The sequence below is a fragment of the Ursus maritimus genome, unplaced genomic scaffold (genome assembly GCF_017311325.1).
Source record: "Ursus maritimus isolate PB19 unplaced genomic scaffold, ASM1731132v1 scaffold_22, whole genome shotgun sequence".
Classification (NCBI taxonomy): Eukaryota; Metazoa; Chordata; class Mammalia; order Carnivora; family Ursidae; genus Ursus; species Ursus maritimus.
Genome location: NW_024424675.1, coordinates 26254759 through 26274589, shown reverse-complemented (window position 1 = coordinate 26274589; position 19831 = coordinate 26254759). Strand labels below are relative to the sequence as shown.

The 19831-nt window shown below is 50.8% G+C and overlaps 1 protein-coding gene across 1 annotated transcript in view; it reads left to right on the top strand.

Moving 5' to 3' along the window:
- The window catches only part of SOGA1 (suppressor of glucose, autophagy associated 1), a 68541-nt gene that overhangs the window by 15683 nt on the left and 33027 nt on the right, over nucleotides 1-19831 (top strand). The window contains exons 2-3 of the mRNA XM_040638281.1: nucleotides 3695-3919; nucleotides 9575-9733. Coding sequence (XP_040494215.1) covers nucleotides 3695-3919; nucleotides 9575-9733 — 384 coding nt within the window. The remainder of the gene's footprint in view (nucleotides 1-3694; nucleotides 3920-9574; nucleotides 9734-19831) is intronic.

The following is a 19831-nucleotide window of genomic DNA, read 5'->3' as shown; positions in this document are numbered from 1 at the left end:
CAGCTCTGTATTGGGTCAGACTGTCACCAGAGGGCTTTTGGGGCTGGGGGGGCTAGGACTGGAGTACTGAGAAGCCCTGAGAGGTTCAGAGGCTCAGTGAGGTCTAAGAACCTCTGGAGTGAAACAGGGTCCTGTCCCCCTGGGTCCCCTCCCAACGGCCTAGCACCCCTTTCCCTGGCCCCACCTCAGGCCCTGCCTGAGTCCTGCATTCACCAGCTCCTGCTGCCCGAGTCCCAGCTGACCCGCCCGTGAGGGCCACAAGCTTGCCTTTGTGGACTCGCCCTCCTGCATGGGCCGTGCCAGGAGGGGCTGACCCGCATTCTGCCTGCAGCTGGGACAAGCCCCCATGGGCCTGGGCCCCCCTCCTTAGCCCCATGGGGAGATGGAGCTGGCGTGAATGCAACATCCTGCATTTTCAGAAACTGACTGTGGTCCAGGGCAGGCCGTGGGGAGCCAGCTGCTCCTGTGAGAAAGATCACGGATTCATTCATTTATTCAATAGATGCTTATTGAGTCTCTGCTCTGGGGCAGGCCCTGGTCTTGTGCTGCTGCCACAGATGGCTCTTGCCCTTTTAGGAAAAAGACTGGAAGGAAACCCCCTGCCTTAGAGTCACGTGGGGGGCCGCCTCCCAGAGTTTCTGATTCAGCGGGTCTCGGTTGAAGCATGAGAATTTCTTTTCTTTTTTTTTTTTCTTTTAAGATTTTATTTATTTATTTGACAGAGATAGAGACAGCCAGTGAGGGAGGGAACACAAGCAGGGGGAGTGGGAGAGGAAGAAGCAGGCTCCCATTGGAGGAGCCTGATGCGGAGCTCGATCCCAGAACACTGGGATCACGCCCTGAGCCGGGCAGATGCTTAAGGACTGAGCCACCCAGGCGCCCCGAGGCATGAGAATTTCTGACAAGTTCCCCAGTGATGGTTATATGTTGCTGGTCAAGGGACCACACTTCCAGAGCCAGTGTGACTTAGGACCAGGGGGAAGAATTATGAGTGATTTAGGTTTCTGTACTTTCAAAACTGTCTCTATGATCATGGTTGACTTTTATAAATAGAAAAAATCAGTTATTTAAAAGTTAACAAAATAAATGGTCCCCCCAGATTGACTCCAGTGCGCTGGATGTGATCCTATATTGAGCGATGTCATCTCCCATGACTTAAATGTCATACTTCTATTAATGTAGCCCAACATTATGAGCTTTAATGTTCTCTGCCCTTCCCCTTGGTTCATCCTGAGCTTCAGGTCCACTCAGACCTCCACATCCTCCCCATCATCTGTCAGCGTGACTGCAGTGAGAATAAGTGAGATGTTAGGAAATAGCAGGATGGGGATTTGAACACAGGCTCATCTGGAGGCTGGCTTACTTTGGGTTTAGCTGACTGGCCCGTACTTCCTGAGTGCCGTCTCCTTTATGCTTCCTTAATCCACCAGCTGAAATGGCATGTGGACCCCTCACTTCCTCATTTCTTTTGACTGGTGTGATCATTGACTGTCCCACTTCCTCTTTTTCCACTTTTAGTTGTGTCTACTTGGTATGGTGGCAGGAGTGTCTGTGTGTATTGGGGTGGAGGTGGAGATGGGTCCTGGTGAGGTGACCCTTCCTCTGCAGCTGGGGTAGGCAGAATCATCCACTTTGGGGGATGCTGCTGAAGCCATTCCTAGGGGAGAGGCCGTGGTGGCAAGTGGGGATGAAGTCCTTGGGTTGATGGTGGGAATGGGACAGTATGTCATTGGGAGAAGCAGATCCCTATCCCCTCCGTCTTCCTCTCCTGGCTTCAGGACCATGTGAGAATGGTCTGCAAGAGTCAGACAGATGGATGAGCTCTCACACTAAGAACAGGCCTGCTTCCTAACCCTGCTCCTGAATTAAACCGACCCACCCAGTCTCCAGAGGGGACTAGACAAGCTCAGGCCATGCCCCCAGAGGGAGCCACCCATTTTCTTTGGGGAAAGGAAGGCGCAGAGGCCTGGTGAACACACTCTCTGGATTGTGGCCCCTGTCCAGGGCCTGCAGAGTTGTTTTTCTGCTTCTTGGACCCACCTCCCTGCCCCCATCAGCACCACCCTTGGGTGCTTTCTCTGGCTTCTTAGGGATGTCTTTGGCAGATCATTCCTCCCCTGTGACTCAGTTTCTCTTTTTAATGTACCATCTTACTTACTTCATTCAGTCTTACTAAGAGTAGATAAATTTCTATTTGTGACAGTTTTCACTTTGTTATTAGACATAATAATTATCCATTTCTCCTACTGGGTTCCCTCACTTACCCCCTTACACTCTGTCTAATGGTTGTTTCAGATCGGTATGTCTTTTTTTGTGGTTGTTTATCTAACTGCACATGTGTGTACTCATTCAGTTAATGTTTGTTGGGAGCTTGTGGGGTGCTAGGCCCATGCTGGGTGTGGGGGTACAGCAGGGATCAGGGTAGACGTGGGGCAGTGCCCCAGACACTCACACTCCCAGAAGGGAGACAAACTCTTAGAGAATTCAGATGTGCTCATGGTGACAAAGGGGAAGTGAGGGACCTCTGGGAGCTGGTGACAGAGGTGGTCAGGAGCTGCCCTGAGGAAGTGAGGTCATCTCCCAACACCCTCCACTTAAAACCCAAACGCAAACTTTTTGCTGGGCCCTTCAAGGCCCTAGAAGACCAACCCCTGTCCATCTCCCCGGCCTCAGCTCACCCTCCTCTAGCTGCCCTGGCCACCTTGCTGTATTCTAACACACTGGGCTCTGTCCTGCCTCTGAGCCTTTGCACACACTGGACCCTTTGCCTAGAGTCATCTCTCCCTGGCTGGCTGGCTATCTGCAAAGCTGTTCCTTATTCCCTCAGCTCAGATGTCCCTTCTTTGAAGATGGCCACCTTGACCATGTCCTCGAACACGCCTTTCCCCAGTGCTCTAGTGTGTTACCTTGCTGTGGGTTTTTTTTTGTTTCTTGCCATTTATTTGGATTATTTTATTAGGATTATTTTATTTGGTTTATTGCGTGTCTCCCCGGTGGGGCTCCGTGCAGAAGATACAGAAGGGCCCCATTAGTCTTGGTCGGCGCTGTCCCTTCCCACCCCCGTGCTTGGCACAGGGCCTGGTACATAGATAGTGCCCGTAAGTGCTTGTTGAATGAGCCTGTCCTGCTTCCCCAGAGCAGTTAGGTTCCTATTGCTGCTGCAACAAATTACCACAACTTGAGTGGCTTAGAACAATTCCAGATTATTATCTTACCGTCCTGGAGGTTAGAAGCCTGAAAATCGAGGTGTTGGCAGGGCTACGTTGGCGAGGCCACACGGCAGGGCTCTGGGGAAGGATCTGTTCCCTTTTCCAGCTTCTAGAAGCGGCCTGTATTCCCTGCTTCATGGCCCTTCCTCCATCTTCAGGGCATGTCCCTCTGACCTCTGCTGTGTCACATCACCTCCTACTTTGATCCCCTTGCCTCCCTCTCATAAGAACCCATGTGATTACATCGGGCTTTCCAGATAGAATACAGGAAAATCTCCCGATCCCAAGATCCTTAACTTCATCTCGTTTGCAAAGTCCCTTTTGCCGTGGAAGGCAACATATTCACAGGTTCTGAGAACGAGGACACGGGCATCTTTGGGGGGCCCCCGACGGGCCTAGCAGAGCATGGGGTGTGGCCGGCATTCAGACCCACAGACTGCTGCCACAGGGCCCCGTGGTGATCCGACCGCCCCTTCCCCCTGCAGGATGAGATCGAAGAGCTGCGGGCCGAGATGCTGGAGATGCGGGATGTCTACATGGAGGAGGATGTGTACCAGCTGCAGGAGCTGCGACAGCAGCTGGACCAGGCCAGCAAGACGTGCCGCATCCTGCAGTACCGGCTGCGTAAGGCCGAGCGCCGCAGCCTCCGAGCCGCGCAGACCGGCCAGGTGGATGGGGAGCTCATCCGTGGGCTGGAGCAGGACGTCAAGGTAAGCTCCAAGCCTCCCCCCAAGCCCCAGCGGAGCCCAGCTCAGCTCACTCCTTGTGTGTCCTTGAGCAAGTTCCCCACCTCTCTGGGCCTCAGCTTCCTCATCTGTAAAGTGGGGATCCCTGGTGAACTGAAGGGGTGCTCCAAAGGACTATCATAAATACGANTTTGGGTTTTAAAAAAATTTTTATTTTATTTTATTTTATTTTATTTTATTTTATTTTATTTTGTTTTATTTTATTTTTAAGTAGGCTCCATGCCCAGCGTGGAGCCCAGTGCAGGGCTTGAACTCACAACCCTGAGCTCAAGAGCTGAGCTGAGATCAAGAGTAGGAGGCTTAAGGGGGCTGAGCCACCCAGGCACCCTATGGAGGTTTCTTTGTTGTGCTAATGACAGTAGTGAGGAAGGCCTGGAGTTGGATAGGGCTGGTTTAAATCTGGACTCCAAAGTGCCCTAATTTTGGGATTTTGAGCCAAGTCACCTAAGTTTCAGTTTCCTCATCTGTAAAATGGGTATCACAGCAGCCCCTGCCTCACAGGGTTCTAATGAGGGTTAGGAGAGATAATACAGGTAAGATGTCAATGTAAACCCTCAAAAATGTTAGCTGTTATGATTAGTCCCATTTTCTGGATGAGGAAAGTGAGGCTCACAGAAAGGAAGTACCTGTCCAAGGTCACATGACACTCAGTGTGTAGTTGGTACAGTGCAGTCTTACCAGCCTCTGGTGCCTGACCTCCCCTCCCTGCTGATGGGCTGGAGGCTGGCAGGAGGGGCCTGCCTGTCTGTGTGCCCAGCCCCCGGCTCTCAGAACTCAGCCCAGTGTGAGCAGGGGGCTGTAGGAGCAGGGGGTGGGGGTACAGCCTCAGGGCCTTGGGGGTTCTTCCTGCTGGAGTGACTTCTGAACCTAGGCCTGAGGGAGAAGGGGGCCTGAGCTGGGAGTGGAGAGGAGGAATGCTGGGGGGAGAGCGCACTCTCTGTAAGGGTCCTGGAAACCGTGAGCGCCAGCTGGCCACATTGTCTTTGCGGGTGTGTAGTGGGATTACAGGTCTGCTGTGCAGGTGAGAAAACTGAGCTCAGAAAGGGTGTGCCTCCCAGGCCAAAGCTGACAGCGCCCAGGATAAGTGCTTCCACAGATACTCAAACTCCAGGCCCTGGATGGACCGGGCGTGGGGTGAGGAAGAGCTGGGGAAGCTCAGGCGAAGCAGAGTTGGGGCCTGGGTGGTTGGGGATTTGGGGCCAGGACACTAAAGAGTCAGCCTTGGAGAGATGAGGGAGGAAGGGAGGAGGACGGGCCAACTTGCCCGTGCCTGCCTCCGTGGGAGGAGCACAGAGCAGCTGGTGTGCGTGTGGGAGGGGGTCTCTGGGCTCCAGCGCTGGGAGGCCACCCCTTCTGTTGGGATTTGAACTGGCCAATCAGCATCCACCTTGCCCCCTTCTCTCCCTCTCCTCCCCTCCCCTGCAGCTGGAGCGCTGAGCTCATCCCTGCAGCCCCGGCTGGATGCCTCCGGCCACCACACTCCGCCCCACGTGCTAGCCTTGTTCTCAGTCACTTTGGGACTTCTCAGAATAGTGGTATCTCCTGGGAGGGCTTGGTGGGCACAGCTGGGGAGGGGACCCCAGAGCAGGGTATCCCTGGGGACTCTCAGACTTGCTCTGCAAACTCCTTGGCCCGCGCTGGGACTGGCATTGGCCCAGCCCTTGGGGGCCTCGGTTTCCCCTTCTGTTAAATATGGGGCTGAAAACAGCTGAATCTATGGGGCTTTTGAAGTTCCAGTGGTTTTGTCCAGCAGGTAGGTTATTGGTGAGGGTGCCATGAATAACACCTTGCTGTCTCTCTCCCCCAGGCTCTCTCACTGCCTGTGGTCCTCACAGCCTGCAGCCCCACAGAGCCTCAGTGGGAACACTGCCCAGCATGAGGAGGGCAGGGTGGCGGTGGGGCAAAGGCCTGCTCTCCCACTTGCTTAGTGTGTGGCCTTCGGAAAGCTCCTTCACATCTCTGAGCCTCAGTTTCCCCTTGTGGAAAATGGAGATAAAACTAGATTCTACCTATAGAGATTTTTGCGAGGATAAAACGAGATGGCTCCAGTAAAGAAAGTGCTGATCACAAAATCTGGCACGGGATGTTCACCTGGCAAAGGAGCAAATGTTGGTTGCAGTGTTACTGTTCAGGAGAAGAGCCTAGAAGGCAGTAGTAGGGCAAGTGGCCGGGGTAAGAGCCAAGGGCAGGGAAGGGGAGGCCAGAATCTCAGCTGGTCTGTGTGGATAAGAATCCCCTGGAGGGCTTATCCACAGTGCAGACTCCCAGGCCCCACCTCCCTTTCCCCCTCCCTGAGGATTCAGAGTGACAGTGACAGGGACGCCCATGAGCTGAGAGGCCCTATGAGCAGGGGGGCCGTGGCCTGGAGGCTGTGGGTTGCATTTGGCAGGAGCCAGGCCTCTGCGCTGTAAACAGTGACCTCATGGCTGAGCGCATTGTTTGTGCTGTGGGGATTTGCCCCGGTGTCCGGAAGCTGCAGCTGCTTCACCTCCCGTAGTGTCTCAGCCCCCCTACCCTGGGAGTAGTTGGGAGGATCGCAAGAGGGTGACATGAGACAAGCAGGTGGGGCCCTGTGAGCATGTGACACCGTGAACCCACTGCTGGGCTTATTAATACTTTCAGCACTGATATTAACATCATGTCTTCAAGCTCCGGGCCAACAACAGAGTCAGGTGGAGAGCAGGACTCTAGAGTTGACCCACCTGATTTCAAACCTTGGTTCTGTAGCTTCCTAGCTGTGTGACCTTGGGCAAGTGAGCTTTCCTTTATGGGAATAATAAAGCCCTTCCCGAGGGCATGAAAGGCACATGGTGTCAGAAAGTGACAGCTGGGGCACCTGGGTGGCGCAGTCGTTAAGCGTCTGCCTTTGGCTCAGGGCGTGATCCCAGTGTTCTGGGATCGAGCCCCGCATCAGGCTCCTCGGCTAGGAGCCTGCTTCTTCCTCTCACAGTCACCCTGCTGTGTTCCCTCTCTCACTGGCTGTCTCTCTGTCAAATAAATAAATAAAATCTTAAAAAAAAAAAAAAAAGAAAGTGACAGCTGATTCTATAAGTCACCCATGAGAGGTGAGAGCACTCAGGACCACTGAGGCTCAGAGCGGAAGGGAGAGGCGGAGGCCACCAAACTCCTGCCCTCAGGGTACCATGCTCTTTGCTTCTGTGGGCCTCTGCGGGGGGCACAGGGCTCTGTGGGATCTGAAATTAAGGCTCTTTTGTTCACACTGGAATCCTGAAAGCTGCCTGGGGTTGGGCTTTCTTGACCTAGCAGCCCTTGGCGGTGGGGGACAAATGGGGAAGGAGAGCCTGTGGAGAATAGTGTGGAGGGAGCCTGGGGATTCATAGAAGGGATGAAATCAATAGAATCATTTATGAACCCAGGAGGACCCAGGAATCCACACAGATCATGACTGCTTGGGGAAGGAGAGCGTTGCCTTCCAGGTTGAGGCCATGGTGGGGATGGAGCGACCCCTCAGACGGAGAGGAGCTGGCCTCAAGAGGGAGCACAGTTAGGAGACAGCCTTCCTTGGACAGTGGGTGGGGTGGGTGGTTGAGGGGAGCATCCCTAGTCAAGTTAGGGAGGTGCAGCTCCCCATATTTTAGTCATTCACTCCTCTATCTTCCTCCCTTTTCCCTTTTTGGAACCTTGGATTTGTTTGTTCTCCAAGAAGCATTTACTGGGCACTAGCGTGTGCCAGACCGTGTGCTGCTGCTGGGACCTAGGGATGTGAAGGAGCCCAGGCATGGTCTGGGGCCTTCATCTCTGTGCCCCACTACTCCTGCCCCCGCAGCCTAAGCAGGATGAATGAATGAGTGAGTGAATGAGTGAATGAATGAAGTATTGATCAGGACAGGGGCTTTATGGGTGACCTAATAGCCCTAAACTGGGGACCACAGCCAAGAGCCTGGGGCTGAACACTGCCAGCAAAACCCTGACCCTAAACTCAAGAGTGAGGTTGTGGGGTTTTAGGCCTAGTCCAGTAAAACCAGTGCACAGGGGCGAAGCAGTGATGTTGATGGTGCATTAAAAAGTTGTATTTCTTGATGCTCCAGCCACCAGCCCGGGGACTGTGTCATTTGTTCCTCACAGCAGCCCCTGGGACTGGGCTGTCTCAACTCCACTTCCCAGTGATCACACCGAGACTTCGAATGTGTCATTAAACTTGTGGGTGTCCACACAGAGAGGGATGGAATCAGACGCAGTCTAGTTCCCCCCATCCGCCAAGTCCTTGTTCTGATATTGAGGGGTTGCTCACCCCACTTTGTGGACAGGGGGAGATTCCGGCTGTCCTTGGAGATCTTCAGGGGCAGAGAGCGGCAGTGGGCAACAGAGGGAGGGGGAGGCAGCGCTGAATTTCCTTTCTGGCCGTTGTTTTTCCTGGCCTGTCTCATACTGCCAGCGGGTCCATGCCGAGCTGGGCCTGGGCCCAGGCAGAGGGCAGAGCCAGGGAGGGCCCTCTTCCCTTCCGGCGCGGAGCAGGTGCCACGGCCATTTCCGAGGCTGGCAGGCAGGGAGCGTTGGGCTGTCTGCCCCTCACATACCTCTTGCTGGCAAAGCCCTTGGACTCCTCCAGAGCCCTGGCCACGTTGGCCCCTCAGGCAAATCCCAGGGGCTCCTCCCAGCTCAGCTCACCCTGGCTTTGCATGACCCCAAGTCAGGTCACTTAGGCTGTGAGCCTCAGACAGAATTGGAGTGAAGGTGAATGAGTCTGGCACATGGTAGGTATTCAACAAACAGTAGTCCCTGGACCGCTCAGGGATAGTTGTGATTTACCGGCTCAGAGGGCCTTCCGCATCCCCAGAGGCACCCCTATCTTGGCCTTTGACCCCCAGGGTGTCCTTGAGGAAATGGGGTGCTTTTGCTGCAGAGCCCTGGCCCCAGGATTGGTGTTTGCAGCTCTGTTAGTTCCTTTCTGTACGGATGACTTGGACCCGTGCCCAGCCTTTGTCATTTAGAGCATGCTCTATGTCCCAGACAATTGGAAACCAGCCTCAGGGTCACACCATGACCTCCAGCAAGTCATGCCCCTCTCGGAGCTTCGGCATGACCACTCCCCCGGCACTCACAGTGCTGGCCCAGGGCCAGAGATTTTTGTGCAATAGCTGATTCAGTCCTCCTTTTGGGCCCATGAGGTTGCTGCTATTACTGTACCCATTTTGCAGTTGAGACTGAGGCACAGAGTGGGGAAATGGTTTGCCCAGGATCACATGCTGGTCACAGCAGTGGGATTCAGATGGCTCTGGGGCTGCCCATCGTGCTCTGGTTTCCACTCCTGCTGACTTCCCTCCTTTTAAAATGAGCTTCTGGCCCTGCCACAGGCTCTTATGAGAATTGGAAACACCAAATGCCCTGGATAATTGAAAAGGCCTTGCCAAGAACAGGAAGGGCCTTTCCAGCTTCCTGGGGACTGAACTGTGATACAGACATTGGGAGCACGGGGTGCCTGGGTTGGGGTTTTGCTTCTGCTCTTTCCTGGCTGTGTGACCCCTACCATCTGCTGACTTCTCTGCGCCTCGGTTTCCTCATCTGCTAAATGGGGGTGGTGAGAGACACTGTCTGTCGGGGATTGCTCTGCAGCCAAGGAGGGGTGGGGGGCCCTGCTCATCACCCACTCTTGCTCAGGTCTCTAAGGACATCTCCGTACGGCTGCATAAGGAGCTTGAGGCGGTGGAGAAGAAACGGGCGCGGCTGGAGGAGGAGAACGAGGAGCTTCGGCAGCGGCTCATCGAGACCGAGCTGGCCAAGCAGGTGCTGCAGACGGAGTTGGAACGGCCCAGAGAGGTGAGGGCCTGTCCGTCCCAGGCAGGGCCAGGCGGGGCAGGTGGGGGTGCGCTGACCCCACCCAGCCAGGGGCTCTGAACCGCTGTGTCTGCACGGTTATGCCCCCCGGGCAGAGCTGTCTTATTCACGCGTTCGTTCCTGCAGCACACATTTCCTGAGCACCCACTGTGTGCACTGTGTGCCGGACCCTGAGGACACAGTGGTGAATGAAAGACACCGGTTCCTGTCCTCCAGGAGCCCACAGGCCAAGAAGGAGACAGTCATCCACCAAAGACCCACAGCTGTGGGAGGTTTAACTGAGAAAGCACTCCACATGCCCAGCGTGGGGCCCAGCCCTCTGCCTCAGTTTCCTCACCTCCCGAACAGGACAGTGATGCCCTGAATGGTTGTGAGGACTAGCTGGGATAACTTGTGTGGACATGCTTTAGGGGCTGCCATTTGGTGTGAAGGTGGTGCTGGGGCCAGGCCTCTGGCCAGTGTCTCCACACGGATGTTAGGATGTCAGACACTTCCTGAGTGTGGCCCCCAGGTACCAGCCTCTGTCTTTGCTCCTGTGAGTCTTTCCACGTACACGTACGTTCTGCCTTCTGCTATCTGTTGGGCGTGCAGCATGTTTTACCTCAACAACTTTCATAAAGGCCCGGCGAGGTTGTGATTGTACCCATTTTATGGATGAGGAGACAGCCCCTGAGAGAAGGAGGGATGTCCTCAAGGTCACACAGGGCAGTGGGCTGTACAGAATGCCTCTTGAAAGCCATCAGCCTAGGTGACCTCTAGGGGCTGGAATCCTCCAGAAGTCAGGGGTCTGTGTTCCACATGGCCCCGGCTAGCTTCTGACTGCAGAGACACAGCTGGGCCTCCGCTCTCTGGCTGCTCACGAGGGTATTCTAGGATTGTACATTGTTCTAGAGCACTCCTCACCTTCCCTGAGGGCAGGCATGCCAGCGATCCAGGACTGAGACGCCACAGCCCTGAGGCCAGAACAGTCCTCCGGCTGCCCTTCCTCCTGGGCCTGTTGGTGTGATGTGCCAATAGCTTCTCAGTGTAGAGACACGGGGCATTTGCTGCTAAGGGCTGCTGAGCCCTGCTCTGCTCCAGGGCTGGGTGGGAGGCGCCCTCCCTCAAGACACCCGGCCTGGCCCACAACACAGGGGCCATCTCCACACATCTCATTGCTGCCATCCTTGATAGTAAAAAGGGGAGACAGTTTCAGAGAGTGCCTTGGAGCTTAGCATGTTTCTTTTTTGTTTTTCAAAGATTATTTATTTTAGAGAGAGAGTGTGTGTGAGCGGGGGGGGGGGGGCAAAGGGAGAGGGATAGAGGATAGAAGCAGACTCCGCACTGAGCATATGTAGAGCTCAATCTTAGGACCCTGAGATTATGACCCGAGCTGAAATCAAGAGTTGGACACTTAACCGACTGAGCCACCCAGGGCCGCAACTCAGCGTGTTTCTATTGTAAAGGAGAGGAAACTGAGGCCCAGAGGGCGACAGCTTGCCTGGCTTCACCCCCCCTTCCTTGGCAGAGATGTGGCTGAGACCCCGAAGCCACATCCCCTCTAAGTCTCTGTTTTTCCATCTGTGACATCGGGATACCAACAGTACCCAGCTCGTGAAGTTGTTTCTGACCAGCAATAAGATTGAGTAACCATAGAACACTATGAAGCAGTTAAAAAGAACAAAGTAGTATGGCAATTCCTGAACAAATTCAACACGCAATTATTGTATGAGCCAACAATTGGGATATATGGGACATATGCCCCAAAGAATTGAAAGCAGGAACGTGAACAGATATTGGTACCCTTCTGTTCCTAGCAGCATTATTCATAATAGGGCAAAAGGTAGAAGCAACCCAAATGTCCATCAGTGTGTGTGTGTGTGTGTGTGTGTGTGTGTGTGTGTGTGTATACATACGGTGGGTTCTTGGTAAGCTTCGAGAAGGAATGAAATTCTGACACATGCTACACCGTGGATGAACCTTGGAGACATGATGCTGTGTGAAATAAGCCAGCCACCGATGGACCAGTATTATATGGTTCCACTTATAGGACATACTTAGGGTAGTCCTGCTTCATAGACACAGAAAGCAGGGTAGACGTAGCCAGGTGCTGGAGAGAGGAGGGACTGGGGAATTGGTATTCAGTGGCTATAGACTTTCAGTTTAGGGTAATAAAAAAGTTCTAGAGATGAATAGTAGTTGCTTGACAAAGTGAATGCACCTCATGCCACTGAAATGTGTACTTGAAAATGACTAGAAATGGTAAATTTCATGTTATGTATACCTTAGCACAATTAAAAAAAAGAATAAGGTAGATACATAAGTACTGATGCTGAAAGATCTCGAACAGGAGAAGAAAGTCCACTAATTATTTTGCAGAGGCATACAGAACAGACTGGTTTGGGGCACGTATGTGCACAAACGCATAGCAAACAAAAGTGTGGAGGAAAATCCACTGAACTAAGGAGTCAGAGATGGTGGGAATAGCACGGGGAAATGACTTTGCTTTGTATTCTTTTAATCAATGCTGTAGTGAAGTGGGGTTTGGTGGAGGGATTATTTGTGAAATTTGAAATGTAGTCAAGCATGTAAAGAGCCCTGTGTGGTGCCAGGCACACAGTAGGTGCTCAAGAAACTGGTTTACTTCCCCTTGGAAGGTCTGGCCCCGCCTGGCATGCCCCTTGGTGTCTCAGGATCTGGGCGAGGGGGCGTGGCCCTGTGCTTATTTGCTGATTGCCTCCCCCCCTCCTTCCTGACATGGTTGCCATGGAGATGAGGGTCCCTTAGCAATCCTGCCAGAGCTGCTGGCGTCCCATCATCCAGATCTGCCTTTGCCATCCTGACAGGTTGCTGTGGCGATACTGTCACCCAGCTGGGAACAGGAGCCCCTGGCCTGAGCTGATGTGGTTGCCATGGAGATGGCGCTTCACTAGAGAGAAGGGAGGGTGGTCAGCCCTAGCCGCCCTCCGCCGTGGCCCTGTTGCCCAGCTGGACTGCAGCTCAGTTATCGTAACACCAGCCTCCCCCTCGCCCAGGATCATTCCCCCGTTCTCGTATTTTAGGCAGAAAGCCATTGTGAGTGTTGACGTGATGTATTAGAATATAGCTGCTGTGTCTGAGTGCTTGCTCTGTACCAGGCACCACACCAAGCATTTTGTATACCTCGTCATGTTGTGACACCAGCAGCCTCCCAACATACCTAGTGTTGTTATCCTCATTTTACAGGTGGTACTCTTTTTTTTTTAATTAATTAATTAATTTATTTTTTATTTATAATGATTTTTTATTTTATTATGTTAGTCACCATAAGTACTCTTCTTGACAGTATTTTAATGGTGATATAATTCACATTCTCTAAAAGTCGCCATTTTAAAATGTCAAATTTAATGGTTTTTATTTTTTATTTTATTATTATTTTTTTTAATGATTTTTTATTATATTATGTTAGTCACCATACAGTACATCCCCGGTTTCCGATGTAAGGCTCGATGATTCATTAGTTGTGTATAACACCCAGTGCACCATGCAATACGTGCCCTCCTTACTACCCATCACCGGTCTATCCCATTCCCCCACCCCCCTCCCCTCTGAAGTCCTCAGTTTGTTTCTCATAGTCCATAGTCTCTCATGTTTCATTCCCCCTTCTGATTACCCCCCCTTTCTTTATCCCTTTCTTCCCCTACTGATCATCCTAGTTCTTATGTTCCATAGATGAGAGAAATCATATGATAGTTGTCTTTCTCTGCTTGACTTATTTCACTTAGCATTATCTCCTCCAGTGCTGTCCATGTTGTAGCAAATGTTGAGAACTCGTTCTTTCTGATAGCTGAGTAATATTCCATTGTATATATGGACCACAACTTCTTAATCCAGTCATCTGTTGAAGGGCATCTCGGCTCCTTCCACGATTTAGCTATTGTGGACATTGCTGCTATGAACATTGGGGTGCATATGGCCCTTCTCTTCACTACGTCTGTATCTTTGGGGTAAATACCCAGTAGTGCAATGGCTGGATCATAGGGTAGCTCAATTTTTAACTTTTTAAGGGACCTCCACACTGTTTTCCAGAGTGGCTGTACCAACTTGCATTCCCACCAACAATGTAGGAGGGATCCCCTTTCTCCACATCCTCTCCAACAATTGTTGTTTCTTGCCTTGTCTATTTTTGCCATTCTAACTGGCGTAAGGTGGTATCTCAGTGTGGTTTTGATTTGAATTTCCTTGATGGCTAATGATTTTGAACATTTTTTCATGTGTCTGTTAGCCATTTGTATGTCTTCATTGGAAAAGTGTCTGTTCATATCTTCTGCCCATTTTTTGATTTGTTTATTTGTTTCTCGTGTATTGAGTTTGAGAAGTTCTTTGTAGATCTTGGATACCAGTCCTTTATCTGTAGTGTCATTTGCAAATATATTCTCCCATTCCGTGGGCTGCCTCTTAGTTTTTCTGACTGTTTCCTTGGCTGTGCAGAAACTTTTAATCTTGATGAAGTCCCATAAATTCATTTTATCTTTTGTTTCTCTTGCCTTTGGGGATGTGTCATGAAAAAGGTTGCTTTGGCCGATGTCGTAGAGATTGTTGCCTATGTTCTCCTCTAGAATTTTGATGGATTCCTGTCTCACATTGAGGTCTTTCATCCATTTGGAGTTTATTTTTGTGTATGGTGTGAGATAGTGGTCAAGTTTCATTCTTAATATATTCATAATGTTCTGCGTCCATCACCATGATCTAAATCTAGAATATTTCCGTTGTCCCGGAGAGAAACCCCATAGCTGTTAGCAGTCACCTCCCATTCCCCCTGCCCTCCAGCCCCTGGCAACCGCTAATCTACACTCTGTGGATTTGCCCGTTCCAGACGTTTCATACAAATGGAATCTTGCAATGTGTGATTTTTTGTGACTGACTTCTTTCACGCAGCATCAGGTTTTCAAGGTTCATCTGTGTTGAAGCTTGTGTCAAGTACGTCATACCTTTTCATGGTCAAATAGTAATCCATTGTATGGATAGACATTTTGATGTCCACTCATCAGTTGATGGACATGTAGGTTGTTTCCACCTTCTTTTTCTTTTTTTAAAGATTTTATTTATTTATTTGAGAGAGAGAGACAGAGTGAGAGAGAGAGAGAGAGAGAAAGAGAGAGAATATGAGCATCAGGCAGAGGGAGAGGGAGAAGCAGGCTCCCCGCTGAGATCCGTGTTCAGTTCTCTTGGGTTTATACCAAGGAGCGGGCCGCTGCATGTAGATGGGACTGGGGAAAGACAAGGATGGGATTCTAACCCGGGACTCCCAAGGTCACACTGACTCTCAGGTGCTGCTCCACCCTCTTCGCCCTATCCAGGCACCTCCCTAGGGTCCTGCTGTGTTTTCAGAACCTCCGAAGGGGCTGCTCATGTCAGTGAGTGAGTCCCTCCGTCTCTGGCTCAGGCTTCTTGTCCTGATTCCCACTCTGATGGGGTAGGCAGGTAGTCAGATCACCCAGGTTCAAATCTTGGCTCTGCTGGCGGTGTCATCTGATGAAGCCGGGCCATGGTCTGTGTGGTGCAGGTGCAGGGCAAACTCGAATTTGGGGTCACACGGGCCTGAGTTTGAATGCTGGCTTTGCCACTCACTTGCCAATGACTGTGCTGCTGGGCAAATCGTGTAACTAACTGTTCCAGGGCTCAGTTCGTTCGTTTATAAAACAGGAATCCGAACCCCTGCTTCTCAGAGATAAGTGGGTGAAGTGCTTAGCGGAGAGGAAGGGCTTGGTGAATACTGATTATCATCATTACACTTAAAACTGCTGCCTGGCTATGGGTCTGGGGCAGCATTTACCTTAAAAAATACATTTCTGCTGCCCTTAGCAAGGCGTGGTCCGTGTCGAGCTGCCACTTGCCCGTGGCAGGAGCAGTTACACCGCAAATCAGTGCCTGCCATTGGCAGTGTGTGTCCCTGTGACTTCTGATCTGGGGCTCGAGTCTAAACCAGTCTTTGCTTCCTCCCCCCAGATGGTCTCCCCTTAGCCAGGGGCCACTCGGCCTCTAGCTGTTTCAGCCGCTCTGGAGGAAGAATGGCTCAGTCTTCGAGATGCACCCCCACCCCAGGTCCCCTCTCGAGTAAATTTTGCACACACAGCACGGTCCGTGTTTTCAGTGAGACCCTTTCAAACATGCCCTCCGTATTTGGCGAAAATCTGTCCAGCTGTTTTGGCAGCAGGTTCATTTTATTCCTTAAGGTTGGTCTTTGTTTCTTGGTAGCACGGATGCACGGAAGGTGTTCGAGAGCAGGGGGCCCTCCAGAGCGGTGCTCAGGCAGCCTCTCTGTGCGGGCTGGACGTGCGGGGGACACAATCTACTAGTCTCCTAGAGAAGGACAAGGGAGGACATAGCTCCGGCTCCTCCTAGGAGCCGTTAGACCAAGGATGCTTCGAGGCGCCACCCTGGCTGCTCAAAGGTGGCCTTGTGAGTTGCTCGTAGGTGGGGAAGCCCTTGATGTGTGCCAGGCCAAAGAATGTGCCCTTGGGGTCCGTCACTTAGCGACCGGCATTCTTGTTGGTGTCTGGCACTGTCCTGCCTTGCCCCTTCCTTCCCACTCCCCCGGGGAATCCACAAAGGGGCTCTGACAGGCCCTGGCTCCCCGGAGGGGCACCGCAGCCCCCCAGGCTGCCTGGCCAGCTGCTGTCCTGCAGGGGGAGGGGGTCTTTGTGCTCTGTGAGCCTGCCTTGTTTTCCCTCCAGAGCTGAAGGGTACTGTGGGAGCCCAAATGGCTTAGATGGGGGGAGGGGGTCAGTTCCAACCAGAAAAGGCTGGAGTTATTCTGGTCCTGAAAGGGCTTGCTGCTCTGGCCCCTCTTTTCTGCCTACTGCCCTCCCTTCCCGGCGAGGTTCATGGCTCTCAGAGCTTACTCTTTGCCAGTTGGAAAGGTGTCCAGTGACTTTTCTTGGGAAAGTATATTAGAAACGTCTCACTATGATTTTCTCCCCCTCCACCCGACAGGGTATATATATATGCTTAATAGAAAAAGACTAACAGAAAATACAAGTAAGTCATAAGGAGGAAAAATTCACCCGTAATCCAGTATTCAGAGGGAGTTACTCCGAGTAATTATCAAATTATTCTTTGGGAGGGGCATCTACTTCCAATACATTTGTCTATTTATATGCACACACATGTTGAAATGTATATGTCTATGTGCGTTTTCTTCCCCTAACAGAAGCTTAATGAAGCACAAATACGTCATAAAAGCTCATAAATGCAGGCCCAGCCTACCACTAAGGATGCATACATCAGACTCCAGTTGTATTGGTTGCCTCGGGCTGGAAAACTGGTGACTTGGGTTCACTGTATTCCTTTTTGTGATTTTTTTTTTTAAGTGTAGTTGACATACAATGTGACATTGGTTTCAGGTGTACGACGTAGTGATTCAGCAAGTCTATACATTATGCTGTGCCCACTGCAAGTGTAACAACCAGCTGTCACCACGCAACCCTATTATAACACCATTGACTACATTCCCTATGCTGTGCCTTTCACCCCCTTAACTGAAAGCCTAGGTCTCTCATTCCCCTTCCCCCATTTTGCCCCCCTTCCCCCATTTTTGTGGTTTTTGAAGTTTGAACAATGTGAATGTGTTATCCAAAAAATAATAATAACAACCCTACATGAAAAAGAAGGAAGCCTCTCTTACCCACCTTCCTCAGTTCTGCTCCCGACTCAGCTTAAACTGTGGTTAGCAGGTTGGTTTGTATCTTTTTAGGCCTTTCTCTGTGTTCACACAATGTGTATTTCTCTGTGTATTTTTAGAAAATAAAGATGGGATTATATTGTATCCATGGTTTCTGTAACATGTAGAATAATGTAGCATGAACAGAAACTTTTTTAAAATGCTGGATGTTTGCGGTTTTCTTTTGCCTAAGGTGCTTATTATAAAAATCAAAGATCACAGAGTCAAGTAAACATAGGAAGGAAAGAAAGTCTAAAAGCGCACCGTCTATTTCGGTGTTTTAAACACAGAGCCAAAGGTTGAGAAGGAGCTCCAGCTGGCCGTCAGCTGTGGTCACGCTCAGGTTGGGGAGGAGAATGGCTGGGGGTCTTCTGATTTGTCAGCATTGTACAGATTTACAGTGAGAATGTATTTTTGTATATTATTTTAAAATTTTTTTCAAAGATTTTGTAATGAAAAAAAATTTTTAAAGAAAAAGCTGGAGGACCCCCCCGCCCCCCCGCCCGCCAATGTGGGGGAAGAAGAGGGCTGTATTCTCATTAACAGCCTGGTGTATATTCTTCAGACCTTTCCCACCCTGTGTATACACACACACACACACACACACACACACACACACACACCCCTTACTTTTATAATAATGGTAACATGCTCTAGGTTTCTTTTAATAACAGCTTTATTGATATATAAATTCACATACGATTAAGTTTGTCTTTTTAAAGTATACAGTTCAGTGGTTTTGTAGAATATTCAGAGTTATACAACCTTCACCACTTTCTCCATCCAGGACATTTTCATCGCTCCAACAAGAAACCCTACACCCACCGAGACAGTCACCCCCAGCCACTCCAGCCCGTGGGCAAACCACTAATCTATCTGCCTTTGTGGATCTGCCTGTTATGGACATTTTATGTAAATGTATCCTAGATCTGTGTGGCCTTTTGTGACTGGCTTCTTTCACTTAGTATGGTGTTCTTCAAGATACGCACATGTGGTATCAAGTATGAGCACTTCATTGTTTTCGATGGCTGAGCGATGTTCCCCGGTGTGGATATACCACATTTTGTTTATCCATTTATCAGTTGGTGGACATTTTGCTGGGTTTTGTTTCGTGAGTTCCTTCTTTTCCTTACCGAGATGTCTCAGGAGACTTTACTATGTCAGGAAATTCACTCCCTCTGTCCTTTTAATGGTGTTAGGCTTTTACATGATTTCATTCCTTATATGGTGGCCGGAGCCCTTAGTGCTCCAGCCCCCGCTCCCTGTCACCCCATTTCCTCCAGGGAGTCTTTCAGCTCAGTTTATACGGAGAGGAAGGGGTTCACCCAGGATCATAAACTCAGTGTTGTGGGGTTGCCAGAGTTCAGCTCCCAGCTGAGGCCACCCTTCCCCTGAGCTTGTGATAAGCGCCCAGATCTGCAAGCCTGACCATCTCTCCCCACAGTCCCCACCTCTCCACTCACTCCATGCCCAGGTGTCCTCTCAGCACGCCTTCCCAGGTGCCATTTGTGGGAGGGGCTGTTTGTGGGGAACCTGCTTTGTGGCATCACCCCATTTCCTACCTTCTCCTGGTTGATTTTAAAGAACCCAAATCAGCCCTTCTCAAATACTGGCTTTCGCTCTTGGCACCCAGCGTCTGGAAATATCAGCCTCTGCCTTCCTGCCTCATTTGCATCTTCAAAAGGTCTCTTTAGGATTTGATTGGGCTCCAAGATATACTTCAGACCCCAGCTGGAGTTCATTTCCTGGCTCTAGGTCTCCAGCCTGGGCTGTGCAGTAGACGCTCAACTCGGAAGCTGTTTAAAAACAGCCGCTGCCTGGGACCCAGCCTGGACCAATTATAGCAGAATCCCTGGGACCTGAGCATCCGTGTTTATTGTTTAACTTCCCCCAGGTAATCTCCGATGTGCGCCAGCTTGAGAACCACTGTGCTCCCTCCACTCTGGCCCCTCATCAAAGAAGGCATAATTTCCTTCCAAGTCTTGGGAACTATTCAAGAGCTCAGTCAGAACTGGCCCTGGTCAGCTATGAATTTGCTGTGGGATCTTCTCCCACCTTCAGCGAGGTGGGGCTTGATTAGGTCAGTGGTTCTCACTTTCAGAGTTGGGTGTGAGAGGTGGGGGCTAAGGAAGCATATATTCAAACACCTGGGAGCATTCTCAAAAAATACTTGTTGAACTTGAAAAGTCAAAGGCAACCTAAGTGTGGTTTTATACACCAGTAATAAAATCATCCCTCTCACGGAGGGGTGTTTAATAGACTGCCATCTAACTGAGGGGCTTTTATTTAAAAAATTTTTTTAAAGATTATTTATTTATTTATTTATTTATTTATTTATTTATTTATTTATTTAAGAGACAGAGCAGGAAGGGAGAAAATCTCAAAGCAGACTCTCTGCT